At 51.2% G+C, this 18,959-nt stretch overlaps 1 protein-coding gene across 1 annotated transcript; it reads right to left on the bottom strand.

Annotated features, from left to right (window-relative positions):
- Window positions 1-352: 352 nt before the first annotated feature.
- On the bottom strand, window positions 353-17,781 carry VIL1 (villin 1). The gene is made up of 19 exons (XM_063113232.1): window positions 17,707-17,781; window positions 17,243-17,317; window positions 16,208-16,404; window positions 15,032-15,140; window positions 14,773-14,883; window positions 13,121-13,323; window positions 12,958-13,036; window positions 12,686-12,784; window positions 11,957-12,110; window positions 11,183-11,283; window positions 10,957-11,094; window positions 10,181-10,339; window positions 8,658-8,837; window positions 7,931-8,076; window positions 6,895-7,039; window positions 6,224-6,412; window positions 4,788-4,856; window positions 3,728-3,868; window positions 353-466 (listed from the first exon to the last, which is right to left on the bottom strand). Exons 1-19 carry the CDS (start codon window positions 17,779-17,781, stop codon window positions 353-355), a joined length of 2,484 nt encoding a protein of 827 aa, XP_062969302.1.
- Between the last annotated feature and the right edge of the window lie 1,178 nt (window positions 17,782-18,959).

Genomic DNA, 18,959 nt, shown 5'->3' with positions numbered 1-18,959 from the left:
AGTCATGATAGAGAGAAACCTGGGGTGATGTTTCAGTACTCTAATGTTCCATGGAGTGTTTGGTGCTCTTCTGAGAAAGCTCTAGAACAGGATGGTTAAAAGTGATGCAACACCTGAATAGAAGCAATCCAGCCACCTTCTTGAGAGCTCAAATTGGGACCACAGGCTCCTTGTAGAGGCATCATCTTTCTGAACAGATTAGTAAACAAAAGTGGCATTCCAACAGACTGCTGCTCACAGGTATAACTAAAATTTCACTTCAGTTGGCATAAGACTAATACCAGTAATAAAAACAAAACAACCCTGCAAGCAGAATAGGGTTCTGCTTTACAACCACAGCCACTCTTGCTTCTCAAAATAGTCCTTTTTCTTTCTTGAGGTTTTGTTGCTTCCATCGAGGCAGGGCAGAGAAGGCAGCTGGAGTCATCCCCAAGGCCTTGGTGAAATCTTCAATAGACAGGTGCTCCTAGAAGAGAGAGACCAGAGAGCAAAAGTCACATTCTTTCCCAGCATCTGATATAGATGTAGCACATAAATGAAGAGCAAAAACAAGCAATGTCATGAGATCCAAGAAAGGGATAGAGAAACAGGTGGCATTTGGGGGTTCCCATGGCTTGATCCCTGAATGTATAACAATGAAAAGGATGGTAACATGGTAAGTTAAGCTCATTTTTTCCTACTGGTGTCAAGTTCACATTAACCCTGAAATAAGAATTAGGACATTTGACTTGGTTAAGGAGTTGCTTCTCTTTCCAGGCCTTAGTTTTCCTCTATAAAATGGGAGACATTTGTAGGCCTTGGGTATATTCAGCCATAAGATGAGGGAATTGACTGAAATGACCTTTGTTCCCAGCTCTAAGATGATGTGATAGTGATACTGTTTAAGGCATGCTAAATATCCTCAATGCACACTCAATTAAGAGCCCCAAATTAAAAAGTCACTAAAAACAGTATCTTCCAGCCTTCGTCTCTGCTCCCCAAGGCAGCAAGAGGTGGCCAGAGTGGGGGTGAGAGCAGTGGGTTTCCTTTCATTAAGCTGCTCTGCTACAGAGGAATTGCCTGGGCAGAGAGCCTTGAATGGAACAGCTTCTTGGTAAACACCTGTAGGTGGATTTCAAGCTCAGGTGGCTCTGATGCTCTAGTTCCATAATCTGTCATTAGATTGCCTCTCACACCTGGGCATTCTCTCCTCAAAGCTCCTGGGAGCTGGATGCTGGGAGCCATCCCCACTCACCCAGGCAGGGCAGCAGAGTGCCTTGTTCCAGAGGAAGAGAGTAAATATAAATGGTTTGAGCATCATTGGCTGGTGCAGAGCTGCCATACACCAAGTCTGTTTATAGCATCCTCCTGTCAGGTACCTCCCATGGCTGTGGCTGCTGTGTCCTAGATCTCTGCAAGTGGCTCCACAGTGCTTTCTCTTGTCCAGTCAGTCTGATTCCTCAGTTTATCAAGACTGCTAGACCCTGACCCCGCAGGCTAGCTAGCAGAGACTGCCTATCCCAGTGGACTTATATCTTCCCACTGGTCCTGTTCTTGAACACTGCAGCCCTGCCAGCTGATTACCAGCCTCACCCATCCCACATCCACCTTCCTGTGGTTTACTCATCAGTGCTCAAGCACTTAGATTACCCTTATGCTACTGCCTACAGCCAGACCCATCATCCCACTCCTGTTACTGGCTCACCTTCCCAGTTTGGAGCATATAGGTCTGAAAACCTCACCTACCCTCCCCACTTGGCATTGAAGTCTCAGCTCTCCCGCAAGAATGTGCACTACACTAACAACAACAACAAAATCAGCAACAGAAAACTGATCTTTAAAAAGAATCTAAGCCTTACACTGCTTCTACCATGGTGGGGTTGTCTTGATTCTGTCTCTTCCATTCAAAATTAGCAATCCTTAGCCCCTATCAGTCCTCTGCTTCAATAACATTGGCTGCCCTTCCTTTTAATACTCTCTTTATGCCACATGATATGATGGTAACAGTGGGATTCAGAAGACCTGGTTCTTCTTGCTCTGGCTTTGCAAGCAGCTGCTTAAGTAACATTGAGCAAGTCACTTCTGGACCTCACTTCAGGTGAGGTGGTAACAGCTTTCAGGTGATGATGGTAACAGCTTTCACTGTAGAGTACTTTCTATGTACCAGGGTCTGGGCTAAGCTTGTCACTTGTACTGGGATCATACCAATGTTACAGTGAGGACACAGCTGCCTCCTAGCCTTCCAGCCACCTCACAGATGGGAGAATCTAGGAGAGAATCCATGCCTGCTCTAGAAGGCAGGATTGAAATGCTCTGGCAACAATATGTTTATATCAAGCTCATACCCTTAACAGACTTCAATGTTCTGGGAGAAATTAGGTATCTCTCTTCTGTAGATACCGTAATTTGTAAGACTTTTTTTTTTTTTTTTTTTGTCTTTTTCGTGACCAGTAAGGGGATCACAACCCTTGGCTTGGTGTCATCTGCACCGCACTCAGCCAGTGAGCACACCGGCCATTCCTATATAGGATCCAAACCCGTGGCCATTCCTATATAGGATCCAAACCTGAGTGCGCCACGGGGTCAGCCCAGACTTCTTTATTACTATACACAGTAAATTTTCTCTCCTCTCAATACCCCAAAGCTAGCCTATTGTGGATCTTCATGAAGTGGGAATGAATATTACAAATGTGTTTTTAACAAGCTCTTCTTGCTGTACTCTCTCCCTCCAAGTGATCCATATAGGCACCCCACTTCAGTTACCAAAGGACCATGTGCTGATGAGTCTTGGATTCGGATCTCTGCCCCAGTGTTCCTCTGAATTGCCTGCCCACCGAACATGTATCTAAACCTGGATGTCTCCCAGGTGCCTCAAACTACAGGGCAACTACTAAATTCATGCTGGCCCCACTCTAACCTCAGTCTCACCCAGGGTTTTCTATCTCACAGAATGACACAATTTCTTCTCTTTCATTCTTTATCCAGTAATTACCAAGTGTCATTGACTCCACCTCCTAAATATTTCTCTAAGCCTTCTCCTCTCCACTTCCTCAGCCACCACCTGTCCTAGGCTCCCACCTACCTCTCAGCCTGGCAGCAGCAACACTCTTCTAACTGGTCTCTTTATGGCTGCTTTTGCGACCTTCAAATGTATTCTTCACTGAGCAGCTATAGTGGTCTTTTGAAAATGTAAATCTGACCATCACTCCCCCGTTTCAACCATAATGGCTCCCCTCCAGTTTTAGGATGGACAACGTAACCCTTAATGTGGGGTAAAAGGCGCTGCCCAGTTCAGTCCCTGCCTCCCTCACCAGCTGCCTCTCCCAGCTCTCCACACAGCAGCCACTTTGGCCACCTTGCAGTTTTGCCCCACTGTACTTATTCCCTGCCTCTGGATTCCATGTTTGCTGTTCCTGTGCCAGCACTAACTCACTTTGCCTCAGTAATTCCTATTCACCTTTCAGAACAAAATCTTCTCTAACTCAAGCTCCTTTTTGTAATACTCTTCATTACACCTGTATTTCACCTTTGCATCACTTATCATCACTGAAACTAAATAATAGTGTAATCAGGCTTCTCCGATCTCTCCCCAGAATATAAGCTGCCATGAAGGTGGGACTAGGTCTGTCTTGTTCATCAGGGCATTCCCAGCACCTTATCACCTGTAGGGCACAATCTGGGGGTCAATTAGGGTTGTCCAACAAATGGGCGAGCCATATCTTCTTTGTCCTTCCAAAGTCTGACCCACCTCCTTCCTGCTAGGGTCCACACCCTGGGGGAGCTCCTCCACAGGCTTGTTCACCAGCTGCTCCAGGGGGAAGATGGGCAGAGGCCCAGAACTGAGGTTGGTGTTAGCACTGAACACATCCACTTTGGGCCTTGTGACCTCCTAGGGAAGAAAAGGAAACCACTGGCTACTTCAACAGGTATGTGGCTACTTCCAGACCACCTTTCTCTCTGAAGTCAACATTGGTTCTAGGGCACCACCTTCAAGAAGCCTTCCATGATCTGCCCCCCACCCCCACCCTGACACACACACACACACACACACACACTCATAAGGACACAACGCTCTAGACTAGACCCATGAGATAATAGCTTATCAATCTGTATCTGACCAAAGTCAATTGGTGCAAGATGACTATTTTGTTCAATAACTTATTAACTTCTCCATGGCTTCCCCCAGAGTTCAAGATCTACCATGGATATTTAACCCTCTCTCTCTTATCTGTTATGAAATTGTCATCCATGAATTCTCTTAGCCTTGACCTATCTATACTTGCCAGTCTACACTGTCAGTTCACCAAGCACCACGGGGTTCTCAACCATTGTGGCTGGAGGAGCCATGTGAGTCATCTGTTGATTACCTCAATAAGCTTGTGAAATTGCTGTTGGGTACTGGACACATTTCTGCAGTGTTAGCTCTGTCTTATTTCCCCTGTAAGCCTGTGAACTTCTAGAAGAAAAGGCTTTGATTTCATATTCTCCTGTCCTAAGCATACAGGCTAAATACATTTCTGTTAACTGATTGAAAGATAGAAGGAGTTGTAGTTATTCTACCTAGAGAAGGGATCCCATCACCTGCACTCCTATGCATGATAAAATTTGGGAAACATTTTCACTAGGAAATGGAAGAGAGAAAACAGCTACAGGCGTCGGAGTTAAACAGCAAGAACTTCCATGAGAAGTGAAGAGAAATGGGAAGGAAAGCACAGGACACTGGCATCTTCTCTGGAACATTCTCAGCTCCCATGGGTCTGACCAGCAGCTGGCTACTGGAAGGGCCAGCCATGCTGCCCTGTACTCACAGCAGTGATCTGACTCCAGTCCTCACAGCTTACAAGCTCCGCCTTCAGATCTTCATAGGATTTAGAGTTCTGCATATAAAGTAAGTAACAGATTAGACCTGGGTCTCAGTGGAGAGGACAAAAGGCCATTTTCCTTCAGGAGCTGAAAGAAGTCTGGTCTAGGACCTGGTGGGGAGAAGAGAAAGAGGAAGCTCAGGCTGAGGTTGGAGGAGGGGCCCTGAAAAAGGAGGTTAGATAGTAAGGATGGTGAGCAAAGGTGCTGCCTGATCAGAAAAGGGCAGAGTTGACTGTTTATCTGTCCCAGCATTGAAAACCCTGCTGCGCTATGTGGGCTCTGGGGAATCAGGGGTCCTGGGAAACTGGAGAGGGCTCTTCCCATGCCTGGAGGGGAGCACTGCCACAGAGGAGTGAAGGGAGCAGAAGGGACCATGGCTACCTGAGGAGACCCATCTCCATAGCCCCAGAACCTGGCACCGATCATGACACATCAGGAGCTCAATGATGTTATAATGAATGAATGAATGAGTGAATGAATAAATGGGGTTGAGAGAGAAAGCAGCACATACCTGAGGGAGGGAAGGGCTGCCAGAGTTGACTCGGGGCACTGAAGTGAATTTGAAAAGATCTGGCATCTAGATTTGCTGTCTTGAGATTAGTTTGAATCCATTCTCAAGACTAAACACAGCTCATCAACCACAGAATTTAAAAAACAACCACAACTTGAGGAAATTAATCTAAGCTCTCTGCTTCCTTATCCTCAACTGCTGTGCCCATTTAGAGCCACTAAGCCAGCCTTCACTCTACCCTGGCTTTTCTCCTTCCTGCAGAAAACCTGCACTGCAGTTCCATTCTAAGGACCTGCCCTCTGCTTCTATCGGGGCCAGTTTAGGATGCACATCCTTCAGGCAAGGACCTCATATATGACCCATTCTGCTTGCAATTTAGTGCCAGGAAGACATTTTTCTGTTCTTTAGAATTGACACGTTTCCTTTCAACTGGCCCCGAGGATTTACCAACACTGTCCTGCGGTGATGAGAATGTTCTCTGTCTGTGGTGTCCACATGTGTCTATTGAGCACTAAAATCGTGGCTAGTGAGGAACTGAATTATGAATTGTGTTTAATTAATTTAAATTTAAATAGTATAGCTCTTACCTATAATATCCTGCTTCTTCAAGCTAAATATAGCCCACAAACAAGGCACTGTAATTAGCCTTGGTTTTTGACAGACTTCCTTCCCTCTCCCTCACCAGGGACCTTAATGGTCTTACTGCAGCCTTATTTTTTATTCCAAGCCCCCTCTAACCCCTTTACAAATAAGCAGGTCATATGTCCTAAAGAAACAGAAAGGCATCTGGGAGTCAGCCCTGTCATGAAGAAGCCACACAAGGAAGGATGTACAGGGCTGTAAGGACCAGGGTGGGCTAGAGCCACTCACACTCCACTTGAAGGGGTCCCAAGCCAGGAACCAGCCTGTGAAGGTGGGAGGCTCATGTCCCTGCTTCACCACAATGATGGGAGTCTCAGGGTCACGCCCACCAGGGTGGGTCTTGAGGTATTCCTGCGCAGTGATGGCTGCAGCCTTCTTCTCCTCCTCATTGGCGTGCTTCCCAATCCAGAAGAAGACCTGTTAAGAATCCCAGGAGCTCAATCAGTCTCTCCTGTTCTCCCTGGCCTACAGAATTCTGCCTCAATGTCCAACAGTGGAGTCCTGACCCTGCACTACCCAGCCACATGATCTTGGGTAGGCCCCATCTGGCTTTGATTTTGCATCTGGGAAATGAGAAGGTTGGACAGTTGTCCTCTACTTGGAATATTCTGCAAATGTGTGACTCCCACCCTCTTCAGAGCCCAAGATTCTCAAAAACATTCCTGCTGCCACATGACATAAATAGAGAAGAATCCATCCTGCCCAGCAGCCCCTCTAAGCACATTTCTCCCACCTTCCTGTTTCTTTCCTAGGCTTCTGGTGATCATAATGCCATTCCCAGGGGGAAAGTACATGGAGGCCAAGAAAACGTTGACACTTACCTCGACCTAAAGCCACTCTTTCTTGGCCCTGGAGAGTGAGATGGGTGGGAAGGGAGTCGCCCAGGACCTTGGTCCTACCTGGTCCCAGACATCTAGCAGGAACACATCATCCTCTTCCAAGTCATCCTGAATGAAGTCGGGGATCTCTGTGGCCAGGAAGCGCCCTGTCTTGTTGGAACATTCAAAGAGCCGGGGGGCGGTGACCAGGTTTTCTTCTTGCAGTCTGCGGAAGATCACATTGGCAAGAGGAAGATGTGGGGAAAGAATTGAGGACACAGAATTTGGAGGGACTCTGACATAAAAAGCCATCTCCTAACAAAATGTCTTATCTTCTGATATACAAATGGGTCTCCCCTCATCCTGAATACTCCGAGGGAGAAATTCCCACTGCTTTTCTGGATATATAGTCCAGTGGCTCTCCCATAGCCCTGTTAGAAAGTTCTTTCTGGGCTGGCCCGGAGCTCACTTGGGAGAGCGTGGTGCTGACACCACCAAGTCAAGGGTTAAGATCCCCTTACCAGTCATCTTTCTTTTTTTCTTTTTTTCTTTTTTAAAGGATCTGAACCCGTGGCCTTGGTGTTATCAACACCGCACTCTCCCGAGTGAGCCACAGGCTGGCCCAACCAGTCATCTTTAAAAAAAAAAAAGTTCTTTCTTATATCTTCTTTCTATCCCTCCTACTGCTACTGCAGTATATGCCCTTTTGCTTTTGAACTGGGGAATAGTGGATCATGGATATTCTTTAGAAAAAAATTTGAAAGAGGGTTTGCAGCTGGTGCACCTCAGCATTCCAGGCTTATATCAGCACCTAAGCGCAGGGACTGGGCTCTGGCACCTTCATCCTGAAGGGCAAACATATAGCCCTGCCCCTCTCTTGCAGCTATGAATTCCCTTTGCCAGGCAACACCCTACCAGGCCCTGGGAATACCATAGTGAGAAGCACAGACACAGCCCCTGTGCCCAAGAGGCTCCAAGGGTACCTTCTAGGCCTGGGGGCCTGGTACATGGAGTCCTCAATCCATGCCTGCTGTAGGCTTTGGCTATGGGGGTGGAGGTACTGGGAGGCTCTCCAGCCTCAGGAGGTGAGCAGGAGGCAGAGGAACCCAATAGTTACCTCTTGGTGTTGGCATAGGGGGCCTTCCCACCCAGGGCCATCCAGAAGTTGGCTGGCTCCTGCCCTTCCACCACCACTTGCTTCTCTGTCCGGGAGATGATGTCTGCAACCGTCTTAGCCATCTCCCTCTCATCCCCACTACAGCCCTGGAAAAAAGGGAAGTAGGCCATTCTGGGCGAGACCATCTCTGGTGCCACCCCTGCCCGCACCCTTGTACTGCGTTCACCGCCCAAATCTCCAGGACCTGAGAGGGCTCTCCTGGACCAGTATTCCTTGCACACAGCCCATGCAGGGACAGTTCTCCTATCCTGTTCTCTGTCCTTGACACCCCAACAAATAGCAGAGGAGAAAAGGGAGTCTCCCCCACCCCTTAGAGGGTGGGAAAGGACTCTGAGAGGCTAAGAGTCCTGGTTACAAGGGCAGAGGCAGTGACAGGCACAGGGTAGTGAGAGAGAGCCCAAGACATAAAGACAGACCAGCATTGGGACAGACAGGGGTGGCCAGAGACAAGCAGAACGAGAAACACTGATTCAGACATAGAGGCAGAGAATCTGAGGTAGGTCAGAGATAGGGCAGAAAGACAGACCCAGGGCTATAGAGGAGGGCAGAGACTGCTACAGCTGGGAGCCAAGAGAACAAGATCTAGTTGGCTAAGGGCTCCCGCCTGAGGATGGGGGGCTCCTGGGACCCAATTGGGGATGGGGAGGGCTCTAGGTCTTGCACACACCTTTCCACACCACAGGTAGCAGCAGGACTGGGTCTTGAGGATGAAGACGTCATTGGAGTTGAGAAAGGTGGCCCGGGCTGGGACCTCAAAGGCTTTAGTGTTGTTGGCACTGGTTCCCCGGACCTGGAACAGCCGTGTGGAAGGCATAGGCTCCACGTTGTTAGCTCGGGAGGTGCCTCCCTGCAGGTGTGGAGAGAAGGCAGGGAGGGAGGGGCAGGAATAACTCAGTAAAGACAGTGTGGGAATAGAGAGGCAGACAGAGAATCAGGGAGGGAGAGGGTTGGAGTGGTGTCTGCCCCACCCCACCCCCTGGTTCCTCTGATGCACCACCACCAACCTAATCTTTCCAAAATAATGCTTTCATCATGGCACTCCTCTGCTCAAAACCTGTCAGTGGCTCCCCACTGCTTGTAGGCTAAAACCCAGCTCCTCAGAGAAGACTTTTTTTTTTTTGGTGGCTGGCTGGTATGGGGATCTGAACCCATGACCTTGGTGTTGTAAGACTGTGCACCTGGCCCTCAGCCAGGCCTTTGAAAGACCCACATGATGAAGATGCAACCTGTTTTTGCAGACTTATGCACTGCCCTCTCCAAACCCACCAGTGTAGCTTGGTGAGGCTTCTCGCTATTCCCCCAATTCTCTACCCTGGGCCTTTCTCCTTGCTGTGCCCCCTGCATTGCATGCACTCATTTAACCTCTGCTAAGCCCTTCAACTCTGACCCAAAAGGCGAGACCTCCTCCAAATCACCTTTCCACCATGAACTCTATAGGCAAGCCCAGGTGATTGTGCTCATGCTCCCCTTTGAACCTAATTTTTATTTCTGGCATTTAACCAATTGGTGCCTCAGACTGTTAGTTCACTGCTCAGGCATAATGACATGACTTTCCTTTCCCAACAAGATGGTAAACCATATTAGCATGCCATTCTTCTCCTTGCTTGGGGAATTACAGAGGACTGTGCAGATTATTCCTTAAATAATTGCATGTGATGTCTATTTCATTATGTTTAGAAGACACCAATGCTATCTGAACAGGTGCATCATTCTAGCAAATCTCGCCAAAATAACTCCCTTTTTCATGTAGAGGATTTAAGGAGTTGGGGTGTGGAGAGTAGGCAGTACTTGCACATGGCAAGTGCTCAATACATGTGTTTCTTCTTTTTTGGCAGCTGGCTACTATGGGGATCCGAACCCTTGACCTTGGTTTTATCAGCACCACCCTCTCCCAAGTGAGCTAACGGGCCATCCCTATATAGGGATCCGAACCTGTGGCCTTGGTGTTATTAGCACCACACTCTCCCAAGTGAGCCACGGGCCGGCCCCTCCAACATGAGTTTCTAAAGTGACCAAATAGTGATTTCTATGACCAGTTCCTCATAGGTGATGGAGCCCCAAACAGTCTTCTCCTGTGAAAAATGGGCTTCACCCTGAGCCCTACCTTACCCCCACAGCTCCTTCCCCATCTCCTGGACACCCACCCCACCTCAGTGGGTACTACCAGGCTCCTCAGTCCAGCAGCCGTACCTGGTAGACCACCATCTGTCCCTTGAAGATGGATAAGAGGTGGGTTGGCTCCCTGCCCATAGGGACCCGGATCTGGACCAGCTCATCATTGTACTTCTGGTCCAGGATGACAGCTTGATAGGCTGAGGCTGTGATTTCATCCTGGCTGGCCTGGCTACCCTGGGGAAAAGCAGAAGGAAAGGGGTGGGGTGGGGTGGGGTGGGGTGGGGTCAGAACTGGGGACTGACCCTATCCTCAGTCTCAGTGACAACTTCATCCCCAGTTCTCACCTAGCCCCAAACCCAACTGTCTTCCCCAACAAGCCTTACCCTGGACACAGCCAAAAACCACGCCTGACCCAGACCTCAATTCTGACCCCAGCCCCAACACTAATCCAGCCCACCCCCAACCCATCTGCAACCTCAGCCTTGATCTGAACCTCCTCTCCTTACTGCTGCACCTTGCCACTCACCCCACACGCAAGTGTTTCCCTGCTCCCTCACACCTGGACACAGAAACCCACAGGCAGAGCTGGACAGAGCAGAGGAGAGAATGTGCAGAAGGTAATAGAAATTGGAAGGGACACTTGGAGACCCAAAAGGAAAAGTATTGTGAATGGGGGTACTCAGGGGGATCTCACAGCCAAAGCAGTCCCAAGATGGAACAGGCTGCCTTTTGAAGGAGTGAGTTCCCCATCCCCAGATATTAAAATCAAGGGAGATGGCCACTTGGCAGGAGTATGGTGGCAAGGGGGAGCTGAGCTGGCTGTGCTCTGGGTGGGACGGGGCAGGCCTGACCTGCCAGATGTAGAGCAGGTAGTGCTGCTTCTCGCCGATGAGGTAGGTGTAGAGCAGCAGGTAGCAGTCGCCCCCGTAGAAGTGGCCTAGCCACTTGGAATCCACAGGCACCAGCTCAAGGTTCTCAATGCGCCACACCTGGGGCCGGTATCAGGCCAGTGTGAGGTCCAGGATGGACTTCACCATTCCTTCCATACCTGGTGCAGGCCTCCCTCCCCTCACATACCTGCACCTCCCCACTCCCGTCGTCAACCATCTTCTGCTGGGCAGCCACCTGAGGCTGGACATGCATGGACGTGGCATCAAACTTTACCTGCTCCACCTTGGCTGCAGTGGGGAGAATCATGACACAAACTGTCACCAGCTGAGGTCCACCAGGTCCTCAAAATAGCCCTGAATGGTGGCTACAACTCTGAGCCATACTTTATAGATGAGGAAACTGAAGCCAGAGGGATTCAGTAGCATGCCCAAGGTGGCACAGACAGAGAGTGGCAGAGCTGTAATACAGAATCCTATCTTCCTGTCCTAAGACTCCTGCTTCACCAATGCCTCTCAGGGAAGCCGGGAGATGAACAAGAGTGAGGCATTAGCTTTTTGGATCTACCCTGTCCTGACCCCCTGCAGTATCCAGACTTTAAGCATCAAACTTGTCTTCCGGCTCAACAGGGAGCTCTGCAATGATGGGGCTGAACGTTATCTTACTTTCTACCCAGGTGCCCAGCACCAAGCTTGCCCTCAGCAAATATTATCTGGAGACAGACCGAAGCCATTCAGTTCCCAAGGAGACCCAGCCTTATTCCAAATGAAAGGCAGGTCATTCTCAGCTCCCTTTTTGTGACCACCCTTGAATTTATCCATGTTCCCTCATGTCTCCTCCCCACCAGGGTAACCCAGAGCCAGGGTGAAAGTTCCTGAAAGAGGCAGTCAGGGAAGGAGGGTGTGAGACAGACCAAGTCATGATCCCAGCCCAGCTCCCTCACTGCCCTGGCCTGGCCCTCACCCACGGAGCCCACAGTGTGTGTTTTGCCCAGGCCTGAGGTCTGGTTGGGCACTGTCCACTTCTGGAAGAGCTGCTGAAAGACAGCTGACTCGGCCCCATCATTCTGCACCTCCACCTGTGTGCTCAGTGGGTACTGCTTGGCTTTGATAAAGTTCTGGGAAGAGAAGAGGATGGCTGATGGTTATGTCCCTATCTCAGCATCCACCCCCAATGCAAGCCAAAGACTGGTTCTGACCCCAACCTGATCCACTGTCAAACCTACCCCTGGTCCCAGACCTGAACCCAACCCCAATCCCAATACCCTAAACCTAACCCTACTCTGACCCCAACCTCAAGGTCAGTTAGGGTTACTGACTCCAGCCCCAACAATGAACCCAAACTCTACTTGGCTTATTCCCTTTTGTAGAAAGGCCAACTCCATTTCTCCCTCCCTTCTTTAAACCAAGCTTGAGTGCAGGGAGGTGAGAGCCCACATCCCAAGGAGGCCCCAGGCTTGCCTGGTGGTTGGCCACCTGGTGTGTAGAGAACCTCCAAGATATCTATAGAACGGCCCCTCAGACCCTCACAGCTGGGCTGGACTGGGATCTGCCCCTACCCAGCCCCTCCCAGAACCCTCCCTGGCCTCAGCCTGGCGCTGTGCCCTGTCTGAGTCTGCCCGCCCTCACCCCTCTGCTGTCTGTTTCTCTCACTCTCATGGCCTTGACCCTCCTCTCTGACCCCCATCCCTACCAGCGCCTGGTTCATGGCTCCTTTCTTCTCCTGTTCATTGGCATTCTTCCCCCTCCACACATAGATCCTCAAGCTCCCCTGGTCCAGGATGTAACAGTCCTAGAGTAGGAAAGAAAGATCCAGGTGAGAGCCTGGTGGTGCCAGAGGTACCAGGCTGGGGCAGCTTCAAGCACGCCCACCCCAGCATCCTATAGTTCCTCCTGTTTGGTGGGGGCTTGGGGGGAGGGAGGTGGGCCAGGCTGCAGTGGGCTGGAGACCCTCAGACCTCTCACCTCATGACTGAGCAGGTCCTGTGTGAGTGGCCGTGTGGCGACTTCCCTAACCACGAGTTTTCCCTCCAAGTCAGACACGCTGTGGGACAGAGGCAAGACACAGATGAGAAGTACTCCCTAGCCAGGGCGTCCTGCCCCCAGGAAGACCCCAGCTGGCACTCACTGGTACAACTTGAGGGCGGCCTTGAGTGCCGGCTCCACCACTGAGTCAGGTATGGCTGCCTTCAGCTCCCTGCGCTGGCCCAGCACATGGTACATCACCTGCATCAGCTGCGGGGACTCTGATTCCTTCTCCCCATCCACCACGCCCACATAGGTGCGCCCGCCCCGCTCCTGGTCTCGAATCTCCTTGGCCAGGGTCATGCCCTACAGGAAGGCCCCATGTGACCCATGAAGGCTGGCAGGGACAAGGCAGTGTCTGCCATCCCAAACCCTGCTAGGGGAGCCCCAGCCCACCCCATAGTAGCCTCAGGGGCTGAGGCACCTGCCCTGCTTTTCCCATGGAAGGGGCCAGGCTTTCTAGGGGTGTGTGATGAAACCAGGTGAGAAGCAGTTGGGAAAGCAGGTTTCCTTATTGGCAGGAGAGTGTCTGGGGTGGATTTGCTGGGCCTTCAGGTTTGACACTGAAATCTGTGGTTTGACTTCACAGTTTTGGGTAAGAGCTGAGCCCCAAGCATCCCAGGATTCAGTGTCTCTGCCCCAAAGCATGCTTGCACACTCACAGACACACACATGCAGCCTCACATGTGCTTACTCACATATGCACAAACAAGCACACGCCCAGGCAGCACAGTCTCTCAGGTGCTCACACTCAAACACACTTGCACACACTGCAGTTCACCCTTCTCAGGGCATCCTGGATTAATGTTAATCCTGGCGCCCTCTCTGCACACTCCCTCCCCGGGCATCTCTCTGAGTCCCAGCACCTTTGTAGACTGCTGACGTCCATGTTTCTGTCCCCAGCCCAGCTCTCTGCTCTCATTTATCCAACTGCCAAGAAGACAGCCCCATTTTAAGACATCTAAAATGAAGACTGGCCAATTAGAGCACAGTGTTATAACACCAAGGTCAAGGATCTGTAGCTTCCCATCCTTCCCATCTCAGGAAGCGGTACTCCACCCATTCCCATGGTTTGAGTTTTGCTTCATTCCTCTCTCCCTTCAACCCTCAGCCAACACACAAGAAGTCCAGTGGGTTCCACTGTCCAAGGCTCCTCAACGGACCTCTGCTTCCCCTGGATGGCCACAGGGGCTTCCTGCCCCATCTCCACTCAGAGGTCAGAATGACCTTCATCAGCCTCCCAGCACCCTGAGAATAAACCCCCCGACCCTCTTACACAGCCTTTTGGCCACATGACCTATGAAACCTGCCTGCGCTGCTCTCCAAGCTCCTCAGTGCCTTTTCCTCCCCACCCACACCAAGTCCCAGAAGGCTTCCCTGAGCCCCCAGCTCTGTTATTCTCTGCATGTCTGTCTCCCCCACTGGGTGGCTAGCTGGATGCCAGAGCAAGGGAGGGTTCTGCCCATTTCATACACCACTGGATCCCCAAGGCTTGGCCTGGGGTCTACACACCGCAGGGATTCAGTCCATCCTAGCAGATTAGCCACACGTATACACTCACAACTCCAAGAGGCATACCTTTCCCATACACATGGAGACTTGGATCCACCTTCAAGCCCACCATCCCCCATAGTCTGGAAAGAGAGGCCTGGGGGAACGGGAACCAGGCAGGAGGGAGGGGCAGGTGCTGGGTCTGCAGGAGCAGTGCGGGCAGGCTGGGCTTTGGGGGGAGGGGTGACACGTGGGAAGGTTTACCCTGAGTCTCTCCATGCGGTTACTCTCCGGCCCATTCCACTGGATGATAAGCTTCCCAAGGTCCAGGAGGAAAACATCCCCTAGGTTGAAACTATCCCAAGACATCTCCACCTAGGGAGCCACAAGAGAGGAACAGACCCTCTCAGAACCCAATACCTCTTGGCCACCCCACCCCTCTCTGTCCCTCACTCCTCCTCAGCCCCTGACCTCCACCCTGGGCCTCAAAGCCTTGGCCAATGTCCCAGAGGGGCCAGCCCACCTCTCCGGCCACGACATTCCTCTTGCCCTTGACGTGCAGCAGCCGCTGGATGTTATAGGAGTTGGTCTCCACCCGTTTCATGCCGGAAGCCACACCTCCTTTCTGGATCCTGAGAAGGGAGGTGAGCTGACCCAGGGAGTGAGCTGGAAGGTGTGCCAGGCCCCTGCCCTCCCATGCCCTGGGCTGCCTGGCTGCTGCTGGTCCATCTGAGGTCCAGGTTCAGACTAGGCCAGGTGATTGAGGCACTTAAAGTGCAGGCTTTAAGGAGGCACTTACTGTCAGGCTCCTGCAAGTGCAAAGTTGCCTTTGCACGACCCTGACAGGAGAGTCTCCTTAAAGTCTGCACCCTAGATGTTCACTCACCTCACGCAAGTCCCTGCCCTGCAGAGGGGACTGCATAGATGGGGGCATGGTATGTGGAAGGTAGGAAATGTGAATAAAGTCAGGGCCCGGAAAGCAGGGGATTGAAGTAGAGGAAAAAGCAGGGAGAGGTGGTGTTCAAATGCCCACAGGAGTGAACTGCAGCTGTACTGTGGGAAGAGGGGAGCAAAACAATAGGGAGGGGTGGGGATTATGGCTAACTGAAGAGCTCCTGGCCTGTCCTACAGGTCAGCAGCAACTCTACTCCAGAGTGTATGTTTCCATGAGGAAGGCCAGGAGACCAGAACTTCAGACTTTTTAAGAAAAGCTGGCAGTCTGGGGTTTTAGTGTGAAAGGCTTGCTTTAGAGAAGAGGGAGCAGCCATTTGCCCAGTGGCCAGAGTGGGGGGGCTTCATGTGATGAAAGGGGACTCCTTAGGCACTGAGCTCTCCAGGACTCACAAACAGAAGCTGGTTTACAGAAATTCAGTAGAGTTAGAGAATTTCAGAACGACCTCTGGGGACAGCCCAAGGCATACTCACAGGGACAGGACCAAGGACAGGGCAGTGGCAGAAATAAGGGTGGGGGGACTAGAAAGGTGAAGAAAAAAATCACCAAAAGCCCATGAGGGTTCCCTGTGCTCCCCCACAGCTTCACACTCTCTTCCTGGCCCCAGGTCACCCTCCACTGCCCAGGATCTTCTCCCCCACGGCAGGTCTGGGAATCTCTGCCTCTTCATCTCAGGCTTAATCCCCCCATCCCCACCTCTGATCCCCATTCTCCCTCTCCCCCAGCCAGCAGCACGCCCCTCCCTACACAAGGCCCTGCTTGAAGTAGCCTCGGAAGGTCTCGCTCTCATTGCCCTGGACCTCACGGTGCTGCACAGCCCGGCCCTTCAGGAAGTCATCCATCTGCGTGGTGTAGATGGCAGCTGCCCCCTGCTCATCCTGGGATGAGGCCTGGCCGATCCAGTAGTGGATGTCATAGGACAGGTTGCTGCCCGTCTTGTGGATCTAGGGAGAGGGGACATCCTGTGTACCCAAGGCTCTGGGCTTCCACAGTCCCCTGCCCACCTCCCCCTGCTCTGATGGTCTCCCACACACATGGGTCCTTGACCCCAGGTGAGCTTGGCACTGGGCTGGCCATCAGGGTCCCCGAGGTGTGGCCCAGCTCTGCCACTGACTCTCTGAGACATGGACAAGTGGCCTCCCCAAGGGCTCTGCTCACCTCATCTCGGCCTCATGGAGACACTGGTTGGACTGTATAGGAACGTGTCCCAAAGCAATGTGTGTGGACCATCAGAGGCCTGTGAGGTGATTAGGTGGTGTACAAACAAATGTATGATATGAAATGATTATCCAAATACTTTACAGCTACTCTCTATTTGTTACACATGATGCTGCTTTCCATTTACAGTAATGATGTAGAGTTACATTGTTAAATGTATTTAAAATTCAAAAGTGAGTCAATATAAAGAAAAATACAAATGCCTTAACAGTACCAGTGGTACCAGAGTGTTGGGAAAATCAAGAAGGCGATGTGAAGGTGACTATGGGTTTTGGAAATGTGGACCCGTTAGGATGACATCACACTAGCTTAGAAGGTCTCCCAAGACTGCAGATCCACAGAAGTTTGCCTTGGCTGGCAGCTCAGCGCTCAAGGGCAGGGAGAGCCTCTTACATTACGTCTCTGTAGAACACCATGAGGCTGGGCACCTGGGCATACCCAGCGAACACTGTCTTGGGTGAAGCCAGGCCAGCTCTCCCCACTGCCCCCGGCCTTGGTTCCTCCCTGTCACCACAGTGGCTTTGCACTCTGCTCAGCCCCCTCCCTGGCCCACCTCCCACTCACAGCCAGGACTACGTAGCAGTCACCATCAAAGAAGTTCCCAAACGTGCTGGAAGGAACAGGCACCATCTGCATGGCCTAAGGAGAGAAAAGAGGTCAGAGGGGCTGCCCCGGACCAGCCAGGGAGGAGGAAGGAGGACGTGAGGAAGCTGAGAAGTGTGAGGAGGGGTGGGAGAGAAAGAGCAGGGCCCAGGACAGAAAGGAGAGAAAAGGGAGATGGAAGAAGGAGCATCTGCATGGGGGGCAGAGGGAGGGAAAGGAAGAGACACTGGGCAGAGGAAGGGTGAAAGACAGATGAGGAAGAAATGGGGAAAGGGAAGAGGAGAGGGAGGAGCAGGGCTGAGGGGTGGGACCAGCAGGTGGGCGGCATCAAGGGCTCCAGGCACCCAGCAGGGCAGGACTGGAGGAAGATGAGGACAATCCCAGGCCTGTGAGCCCCCCACCCCCACGTCCCGGCAGGGCCTCACCTCGATCCTCCATATCTGCAGCCCCGGGGTGGTGATGTTGAGAGAGCCTTTGACTTGAGTGCTCAGATTGGTCATGGTGGATGAGCCTAGGGGAGAAGGTGCCTGGCAGCAAGGGCCAAGGAGCTAGGAGTGCCCTTCTAGCCAGGTTCTAAGGGCACCCTAATGTGCCAGGAGGAGGCAGGCTCAGGGGCCTGGGGGAAGGAAGGGGCGTGGCTCCCACTCTGGGTCCTGATGGCTGAGGACCCAGCCCCCGGCTTTCCCACCCTGACTTCCTATCACCTGCTGAGGAAAGCCCCCACTCCTTAGCCTGGCATTCAAGGCCCTTTTTTATCTTGATCCAAGCGATTTTTCTTTTTGAAAACTTTTTATTAAAGTCATGCTTGGCTAAAAAGAAATCATGCAGAGTTTTTTAAAAAATTGAAAAGAATAAAGGCTTGAAAGTGTATGCACCCAAAAGAATCGAGAACAGGTGTTCCAACAAAAACTTGCACCTGAAGTTGATTGCAGCTCTATTCACAATAGCCAAAAGGTGGAGACAACCCAAATGTCGGTCAACAGATGCATGGATGACCAGTGGAATATTATTCAGCCATAGAAAGGAATGAGGTACTGCTAAATGCTACAACGTAGATGAACCTTGAACACATGACGCTGAGTGAAAGAAGCCAGGCACAAAAGGCCACGCTATATTATGTCTCCATTTATATGAAATATCTCAAATAGGCAAATTTGTAGAGAGAAAAAGCAGATGAGTGGTTGTCAGAGGCTGGGGGAAGGGGTATGAGGAGTGGCTGCTAATGGATTTAAAGTTTCCACTTGGGATGATGAAAAGGTTCTGGAACTAGATAGTGGTGATGGTTGCACAACTTTGTGAATGTACCGAATGCCGTGGAATTGTATGCTTGAAAATGAGCTAAAAGGTAAATCTTATGTGTATTTTGCCATAATAAAGAAAAGTGTATGCAACAATTTCCTGTTCCTTCCCAGCTACTCCTAAACACCCCTCTGTCACGGTGCTGGTGGTGTACAAAATGTAGACCCCACAAGGGTGGGGATTATTTCTGCTCGTTTGGTACTGAATGCCCAGTGTCTAGCACAGTGCCAGCACTTTGCAGGATGAATGAGTGGAGGAAGAGAAGGAATGAGACAATGAGGGAGGGAGGAATGAATGAACCATTAATGAGTGAACCCTCCCGCTGTGAACCACGCTCCACCCACTGAGCTGGAAGAAATCTCCCTCCCAAGCTCCTCTT

The sequence above is a fragment of the Cynocephalus volans genome, chromosome 1, assembly GCF_027409185.1.
Source record: "Cynocephalus volans isolate mCynVol1 chromosome 1, mCynVol1.pri, whole genome shotgun sequence".
Classification (NCBI taxonomy): Eukaryota; Metazoa; Chordata; class Mammalia; order Dermoptera; family Cynocephalidae; genus Cynocephalus; species Cynocephalus volans.
This window is presented reverse-complemented; position numbering and strand designations above follow the sequence as displayed.

Excerpts from the sequence above, each read along its gene's own strand:
- VIL1 (XM_063113232.1), bottom strand. The coding sequence starts at position 17,781 with ATGACCAATCTGAGCACTCAAGTCAAAGGCTCTCTCAACATCACCACC. Across the intron at positions 12,785-12,957 it reads AGGACCTGCTCAGTCATGAG|GACTGTTACATCCTGGACCA; the intron begins GTGAGAGGTCTG and ends TTCCTACTCTAG. Across the intron at positions 10,340-10,956 it reads ACCTGCTCTACATCTGGCAG|GGTAGCCAGGCCAGCCAGGA; the intron begins GTCAGGCCTGCC and ends GCTTTTCCCCAG.